The 8719-nt window shown below is 47.5% G+C and overlaps 1 protein-coding gene across 1 annotated transcript in view; it reads left to right on the forward strand.

Moving 5' to 3' along the window:
• RXRG (retinoid X receptor gamma) overlaps window positions 1-8490 on the forward strand; it is a 56337-nt gene extending 47847 nt beyond the window's left edge. The window contains exons 7-10 of the mRNA XM_050963279.1: window positions 1572-1704; window positions 2181-2272; window positions 6032-6137; window positions 8112-8490. Of these exons, the coding sequence (XP_050819236.1) occupies window positions 1572-1704; window positions 2181-2272; window positions 6032-6137; window positions 8112-8259 (479 nt within the window). The 3' untranslated portion in view covers window positions 8260-8490. The remainder of the gene's footprint in view (window positions 1-1571; window positions 1705-2180; window positions 2273-6031; window positions 6138-8111) is intronic.
• Window positions 8491-8719: the final 229 nt, after the last annotated feature.

Genomic DNA, 8719 nt, shown 5'->3' on the forward strand with positions numbered 1-8719 from the left:
GGTGCTTTGGTATGTCACAAAGTTATCCACGGGCTGCCACCAGGGGGCGGCTCTAGACATTTTGCCACCCCAAGCACGGAGGGTCATCTGGTCCTGCGGCTTCGGCGGACCTCCCTCAGGCGTGCCTGCAGGAGGTCCACTGAAGCCGTGGAACCAGCGGACCCTCCGCAGGCACGCCTGCAGGAGGTCCACCGAAGCCACGGGACCAGTGGACCCTCCGCAGGCAAGCCTCCGCAGGCACCATGCCTGCCGCCCTAGCAGCGACCGGCGGAGCACCCCCCGTGGCTTGCCGCCCTAGGCACATGCTTGGAGCGCTGGTGCCTGGAGCCGCCCTGGCTGCCACCTAATGGCTTTGTCCTGGGGAACAAAATAATTGTGGTAAGACGCTGCACCAAACACCATGGTGACAGTATCCTCATGTTCTGGTGTCAGTGGCCTCATGTATTGGTGTTATATAGCAATATTGCAAGGTCCGTAATAAAACAGGAGCTCTTTAATTGTGCCATGAGCCAAACTGGCAGAGCTTGGAAAACTGGGCCTTAGCAAAGAACCACCAGCCTTGGGGCTAGTGTTGCAGGCATTATGAGGTGCTAAAGGGGTGTGCAAAGGCTCTGATCCAAAGCCCATTGGAGTCTTCCCATTGATTTCAGGGGCTTTGAATCGGGCCCCAGTAACTTATTAATGTCATCTGGGAAAGACCGGCTGCTAACAGAATATGCCTCAGTCCTTCTTTTTCTTGTTTATGAAAGTGTACTTTGTTTGGTTATTGGAGCTACAGAATGTGTCCTTCTCCTGTACGAAAAAACAGCTTCTAGTACAAGGGTAAGAGAAAACTGGAGGGACATGATTTTAGGAAGAAGCAGATTTTTTTTTCCAGACGTTTTCTGTTGTTGCTTCTGTGTTTTCTGGGCTGTTGGGAAACCTGCCCCTGTCCCCTCCTGGCTGCCCTTTCGCCAGCCATTGGGCTCAGAAATCATGAGTCGGATTCCCCCTGCCCCATCACCCTGAAAGCCATTGGCTTCACCTGGGTTCTGAGTCGTGCGCCTCTCGGGAGATGCCTCCTATCTTCACTTGGGTGTGATCGTTTCAGGGTCCATTTCATCCCTACCTGTGTGCACAGAAAAGCTGGCTGCTCAGAGGGGGCTTTGCTTGCCCTGAGGGAGCTGCCGTTCTAGTCCTCTCCTAAGCCCTGGGGGGTGAAGACTCTCCTTATCATACTCGTGTCCGTCCCTCCCAACTCCTCTCTGTCAGCCTCCTGGCCTCACATTGCCCCTTGGGGATCCCCCACAGTCTCCAGCCCCTCACATGTCCCAGCATCCTACTCCTCACAGTCCCCCTCACTGCCTGCCCCCAGCCTCCCTTTCAGCCCTTTGTTAATAACACAGGAGGACTGGGATTTCCTAAGATGCCATGGGGCTGAAGACACCTCTCCCATCACATCTCTGCAGAGGGGCTGGTGTAATGGAGCCTGCACTGGTCCCTGCATGCAGCTGTGATTTAAAGGGACAGTGCCCTGTGTTTCAGTGGGGAGCTGCTGGCATTGCACATTCACCTGTCTCTTGCTCTTGCAGGTTGGAATGAGCTGCTCATTGCCTCGTTTTCCCATCGCTCGGTGACCGTGCAAGATGGCATCCTGCTCGCCACAGGCTTACATGTGCACCGCAGCAGTGCGCACAGTGCCGGCGTGGGCTCCATTTTCGACAGGTATTGCCTCTGTTTCTCTGCCATCCACCTAGAGTGACATCTGTTCCCCTCCATGCAAGGTCATGCCCAAGGGAGATCTGCCACGTATTCCTGCTAACATCTCCCCTTGACACTGGGCCTTTGTCCCCAGGTTTTTCACAAGCCACGTACGCAGCATTGCCCCCATATCATCTCTATGGTCCCCCTTATAATAAAGATAATAGCAGCTTCCATTCCAAGCTAGATCACCATGTTTCTTAGGCTCCTATTCAGCTGCTGCTAATGCAGACCCCACAGCTGGGCCATGTCTGATGCACCAGCCTAGAGAATGATTATGCCTATAAACCTGTAATCTCACAAGAGTCATCTGAGTGCATTGCCAGTGCTGATCTATGGAGCATTCCACCCTAGATCTCCATGGTGTTGCATTTAATGCTAGATGCAGACCTTGCCATCCATACGGTCTCTGTCTGTCTGCTTGTGTCTCCAATGTGCAGAGTTCTGACAGAATTAGTGTCTAAAATGAAAGACATGCAGATGGATAAATCTGAGCTGGGATGCCTGCGAGCCATTGTCCTGTTTAACCCGGGTAAGTCTTGGTGGTAATGGATGCTTCAAGGCTCTTTCAGGTACCACCTTCAAAGGCCCCTCTAATAATTCTTATTGGCATTCAGCAACATCCAGGGGAGATGCTTTCTGGATTATTATGCATCCTCTTATTGTTATGGTCATTCATACTATGCTGTGTCTGTGAGTGTGTCCCACCACAAGGTGTGCGTTCACCATTACCATCTTCTAGGAGGAAGGTCAGACCCTCTCAAGGGTGCAGGAATATGTCACCCTCTAGTGGCTAAATATAGTGCATATGCTACTGCTCTGATTTCTTTAGAGCGTGTTAAGATCACGTTGCCATCTGGCTGCTGCAACCTCCAGGAGATGTAAGCCCTAATATGACTAGACAAAAGTGAGTGTTACTGATCCATGAGAGGACCTTCCCTCTTATCCCATGACTGTGTACTTTGCTTAAGAGGCTTTGTTGAGGAACCTTGTCAAAGGCTTTCTGATAGTCCAAGTACACTATATCCACTGGATCATTCTTGGCCACATGTTTCTTGACTCCCTCAAAAAATTCTGATAGATTGGTAAGTTAAGGCTAAGATTTAGTCATTTAGTAAAAGTCATGGACAGGTGTGACGGAGTCCCAGGGGAGCCAACTGAGGTCACTCAATTAGGATGCACTGCAAAGAATGGGGCAGACAATGCCCAAAGCTAGTAGATGTTCCAACACTTAGATTTACCAAGCCAGCACAAAACAGCTTCTATAATACCTCACTGGTTACCCAGAAGCCAACAACAGTTCCCATAAAGTAACTAATGCTTAGGCCTCCACCCAGACACCCAAGTCAAATATGATGAGGATTACTGAAAATCTTATTTATCATTTTAAAAAGTTCTACCAATCCCAAAGGATTGGACACATTACCTATCAGGTTAATGAAGATTTCAGATCTTACCCAAATACATGCTTATAACCAATTTTTATTAACTAAAATTTATTAAAAAAGAAAAGAAAGTGAATATTGGTTAAAAGATCAAGTATCAGAGGGGTAGCCGTGTTAGTCTGGATCTGTAAAAGCAGCAAAGAATCCTGTGGCACCTTATAGACTGACAGACGTAGTTCGTCTATCAGGTGCCACAGGATTCTTTGCTGGTTAAAAGATCATTATACATACAGACATGAGTTCAATTAAAACCCAGCAGGCAATTCATCGTGCGGTTCTCCTGATTATCATAAACTGAACTATTTATATTTCTAATAATAAAATACCCCCATTACTAGGGTGACCAGACAGCAAGTGTGAAAAATCGGGAGGGGGTGTGGGGTAATAGAAGCCTATATAAGGAGAAGACCCCAAAATTGGGACTGTCTCTATCCAATTGGGACATTTGGTCACCCTACCCATTACTATTACCTGTATGTTCCTAATAACAGGGGTCCCCTCCCCCAGAGGGGTATACTCAGTGCAAGAGGATATCATGACATCACCTGAAAAGAGAGTCCCAACTATGGGATTATTTCCCTTTTCTCCATCTTTATGTTCTCCTTCCCCAAGACTTTCCTCCTCAACAGCACAGAGGCTGTCAGACTGGGGATGGGACTGTTCTACTGTGACCCTGAAAGTCTCCTCTGTGTACATATCTGTCTCCCTTAGCTCCTTCAGTTCAACCACTCTGGTCTCCAGAGCCTGTACTAGGTCTCTGAGGGCCATGAGCTGCTTGCACTGAATACACACACACCCCACCTGCCCACAAGGCAGATATCATACCTGCTGCATTCAGTGCAATACACTGGATAGCCCACTCTGCTGCTGGATGTCTCCCTGCAGTCTTTGTACTCTTGCAGGGATTTGTTTTGTTTTTGGGGATGGGCATTGGCCCAACCTTACAGTATGTTTATTATGTGTATCTGCCTCTCTAATCTCCCGTTTGCTAGCTCCAGTGGTTGCTCAGGAGCTGGCTTTTTAACACCTGTATTGCTGACAAAAACAAGCATCTAGTCCTGAAAATCCGGAAAAATGTTGTGTCCTGGGTTACCAGATGCCTGGAAAGAATGTGCTTAAATCTCAGTATCAATGAATCACTGTAGTAGCCTTATGAGCAACATATAGCTTCACTGAATCTGTAAAGAAAAAGACCTAATCATTACCAGGTTTACAATGGTGCCAGGCAGGGCCAGTGCAACCATTTAGGTGACCTAGGCGATCGCCTAGGGCGCTAGGATTTGGGGGGCACCATTTTCTTTGGCAGCGACTGCGGCGGCTGGATCTTCGGCCTCCCCGATCGCCGCTGGCATTTAGGTGGAGGGTGGGGAGTTGCTGCAAGGGGGAGTGCCTCGGATCGGAGGGGGGGAGCTGCTGCGGGGGGGGGGGGGGACACCTCAGGGTGGGAGTCCAGGGTGGGGGGAGGGCACAAGGTGGAAGTTTTGCCTAGGGCACAAAACATCCTTGCACTGACCCTGGTGCCAGGCCCACACTCAGAAAAGGGTCGATGCCTGAACCATGGCCCCACTCCTCTCTGCCTCTTCCTCCTCCCACCCCCATGTAAGCGGCAGGCAGGGCCTCAGGGGGAGGAGGCCAAGTGGGGGTGGGGCCTCAGAGCAGAGTGTGGGGCTGGGCCCACAAAAGGATAATCCAACCCTGGAACTAATCATTGACAAAGAGCAAGTCCTGGCCCTGGGTGAAATCTAGCTTGTGCCCTACCTCAGTAGTGCATCCGAAGTGTTGCTCAGAAAGGAACCTTTCCATGATATTGCACATTCTGTAGCTGTGGAAGAGGAGGCCAAATTCCATGCCAGGGTACTGGGAATTCGGTAGGTAGCACTCTTACCTTCCTTTCATGCAATAGCTCACCAAGCTAGAGTGGGGTCCCACTGTGCTAGGTGCTGTATGCGTACACATGGCAGAGCTGAGACTATAGAGAGACAGGAGGAGAATCAGAGAGTTGTCCAAGGTTGCAGATCCAGGTATGGAAGCCACCTCTCATCACTGTCAGTTCAGTGCTTTCTCCATCAGACCACAGTTCTCCCCCCAGTGTGGTGGCCGAGGTACTGTGCTACTGGAATTGTTGCCCTCTGTTCCCTTGGCCATCTCCGTATCCGGTAACAGAACCAACTGTGCTACCTGCAGAGACCAGTTATGTCCACTTGCAGGCTCTGTTGGAGCAGCACAGGGCAGCGTGGGTTGGGCTCATCACTTTGGAAATTACAGCCATACTTCAGAGCACTTCACATTCCAGAGCAACTGCTATTTTGTATGGAAAAGAATGGCAGGTTCAATCCCCAAACCAATAAAGATCATTTCAGCGTGATGGGGAATAGATAGACAGATATTATCTTTGTGTGTGTACACAAATATATGTAATATGCTAAAATCTACATAAAAAGAACATGATTTAGGGTACAAAAGGGAAGCACTTGAAAGTTAGGAAATATCCGATTTACAGTTTTTCACACACAGCTTTGATTCTGTCCAGGCGGTGCGTGCAATGAGGCAGTATGAGATCATATCATTAAAGACTGTATCATAATGCACACTCAGAGACTGTCCCTAACTCTGTGTTTATACAACACCTAACATCCTGGGGAAGCTGTTAGGTGCCACTGTAAAATATGACAGATAATGTTAATGAAGAAAGTCTGCCGGAGAGGAGAGACTGCTGCCAGCTCACAGGAGCTGTCTCCAGCTCCTTTCTAGTGATTGATCATCTTGTTCAGCTGTGAACCAAACGAAGTATGAAACGTCAACTCTGCAATGATTTCCTTCTTGTTTTGGGTTTCTCCCTGGTCCAGATGCCAAGGGCTTATCCAGTCCCTTCGAGGTGGAGTCCCTACGAGAAAAGGTCTATGCCACGCTCGAAGCATATACAAAGCAGAAGTACCCTGAACAACCTGGAAGGTAAATATTGAGTAGCAGAGTGCTGCATCTCTGTCTCTAGCAGACACATGTGGCACGCTCCCTGGGGGGTGTGAACTAGTGAGATTTGCACCAATCACAGTTCCGAAGCAATTCTTTGTTCCTCCTCTTCTAGGAGTGCAGGAATCTGTAAAGAGCTGGCTAGAAAATGTTTTTTCCCTGCTGGAAATTTGGATGAACAGTAAACATTGTTCCGTTTCACCGACACTTTCAGTAGAATAAAATGACTTTGTGTCAGCAAAATTGCAGCCCCAAACTGGAGAATTTTTGGCTGAAAACCAAAAAAAAGTCTGCTTTTGGCTGAAATTTGTTGTTTCTCTGATGAAAAATCATAGCTGGTTCAAGGAAAGAAGACATTTCTGTAACCCACCTGATCCTATCTCTGGTCCTCTACACTAGCAGTGTCCTCTTGCCACTACAGGAGCCCATTGCAATTCGTTCTCCTGGGTTGTACAACACTACCCTCTCCTGGCTACTTTCTAGAAATGTCAGCGCACATAACAGATCATATTGCTATTTAAGCTGCCTAAGAAGCAAGGTGCAGCCAACATTGTGATTTTTGGCTACAGATTTGTGTGCTACAGACAGGAAGTGGGACATGGATAAAGGTCAGTCAGCTGTAAATATGGCCACGTTTGGTCCATAATACAAAGGAAGCGGTGGGCAGAGGAGGTTGATAATAGGCTATGAAGGTTTTTAGGGTCCATCCATTTTTAAACAGAGTTCCACAATGATTTCAGTGGCATGTTTTAGCTGTAGGTCACTAGTTTAAGCCCTGGCTGGGGGAGACTCCAAACTCTTTTTGGCCTTAGAGGTTTGAAAATGTGGGATAAAAATGTCTCCCTCTTTTGTTCTCCAAAGACATGCCGGTTTTTACCATCCAGTTGTCCCCATGTATCCTGCTCAGCTGCTGGAATTTGCCCCAAATGTTCCAAAAAAAGAGAGGGGTTTGTAGCGCTTTTAACACAGATGCGTTGATTCCCTGGGATTCTGATCAGATTAAACAGAGGAGCAAAGGAACCAGCAGCTGAATTAAGTGACAGACTTTGCCACTGTGGGATGAAATTATGAGAAGGAAAATGTAGGGTGAGCATCAGACAGCTTCCAGATATATGTGGCTTGTGAAATAATCTCCCAAGGGATGTCATAGAATCCCTGTCTTATTTAAAACTAGACTGGACAGACGCTAGACCATGTAGCGAAATCTTTTCGGCGAATAGTAGATTGCATTTTTGGGGGCTCTGAAATTCCTTGCAAATTCAGGTCAAATTGGTGAATCGTTTTGGCTGAAAAAAATGTAAGAAATCAAAATGTTTTGTTTTGACTTTTTGGTTCAAAATAGTGTTTCATTTTGAAATTTCACTATTTAAAAAAATGGTGAAAAGCACCTGAAACAAAAAACCCAAGAAAAAACAACCAAATCATTTCAGGTCAGAAAAAAGGTATTATTTGGGGTGCCTCCCTCCCCCACCAATTTTGGAGAGAGAAACTGAAAAAAAAATCAGTTTCTTGTTTGAACTTAACTGAATTTTGCTCCTGGATTTTTCAGTTCAGCCCTTGAAATGGAAAAAAATCAGTTATTTGCTCAGTTCTGTTTAGCAGTGTGGGAGATAATCCTGCATTGACAGGGATACAGTGCTATGACTGTACAAGTAGATGTAGAAGAGGCAGTGTGAGCTAATAGATAGGGCACTGGACGGGAATCAGGAGCCATGGATTCTGTTCTTGGCTCTGCTGCTGACCTTGGGTAAAAGGCTTCACCTCTTTGTTTCCTTTCCTTCACAGATCTTGTCTATTTAGATTGTAAGCGCTTCAGAGCAGGCGCTGCCCCTTACCGTGAGTTTGTACAGCCCCCGCACAATGGTGCCTTGATTTTGGTTACGTTCTACTGGAATAATAATGATAATAGTCCTTTCCCATCTCTAACGTCTGTGATTCCATGGCCTGTTCCTCCAGATTTGCCAAACTCCTCCTCCGGCTGCCGGCGCTGAGATCCATTGGGCTGAAATGCCTCGAGCACCTCTTCTTCTTCAAGCTGATCGGGGACACGCCCATTGACACCTTTCTCATGGAGATGCTCGAGACCCCACTTCAGATCACCTGACCCTGTTGCTGGGAAGGAGATGGTAGAGGACAGTTTAGGATATCGTGGACCCACATCAGCTCCTGCCCAGTCTCCTTGCCCCTGCCCTGTGCTGCGACAGCTTGTAATCAGGAGAGAGGCTTTATAAACCCTCAGATCTTTTTAGGTGAGAATATCTGTACAGAGACAAATTGACTGATAAGATCCTCTCCTTGCCAGCTGTGGAATCGCTGCAGTTTATCAGAGCGCTAACAAGACCCTTCCCCCCTGTACATGTAATTGGTTTAAATTATTTTTTCACTCGCAATAAAAGCAAAAAAATAAATTAAAATAATATATAAGAGATCGGCCTGGATCAGAGCCGAGAGTGTGTCATTCTATCACACTGGGATGCATTTAGCATAGAGTTTGGGAGAGGGAAGGGGCTGGATAACCCAGGGGCTTAGGCATGGGCTAGATTGGAAGCAGCACACTAGGAAAC

Source organism: Gopherus flavomarginatus, chromosome 7, assembly GCF_025201925.1.
Source record: "Gopherus flavomarginatus isolate rGopFla2 chromosome 7, rGopFla2.mat.asm, whole genome shotgun sequence".
Taxonomy (NCBI): domain Eukaryota; kingdom Metazoa; phylum Chordata; order Testudines; family Testudinidae; genus Gopherus; species Gopherus flavomarginatus.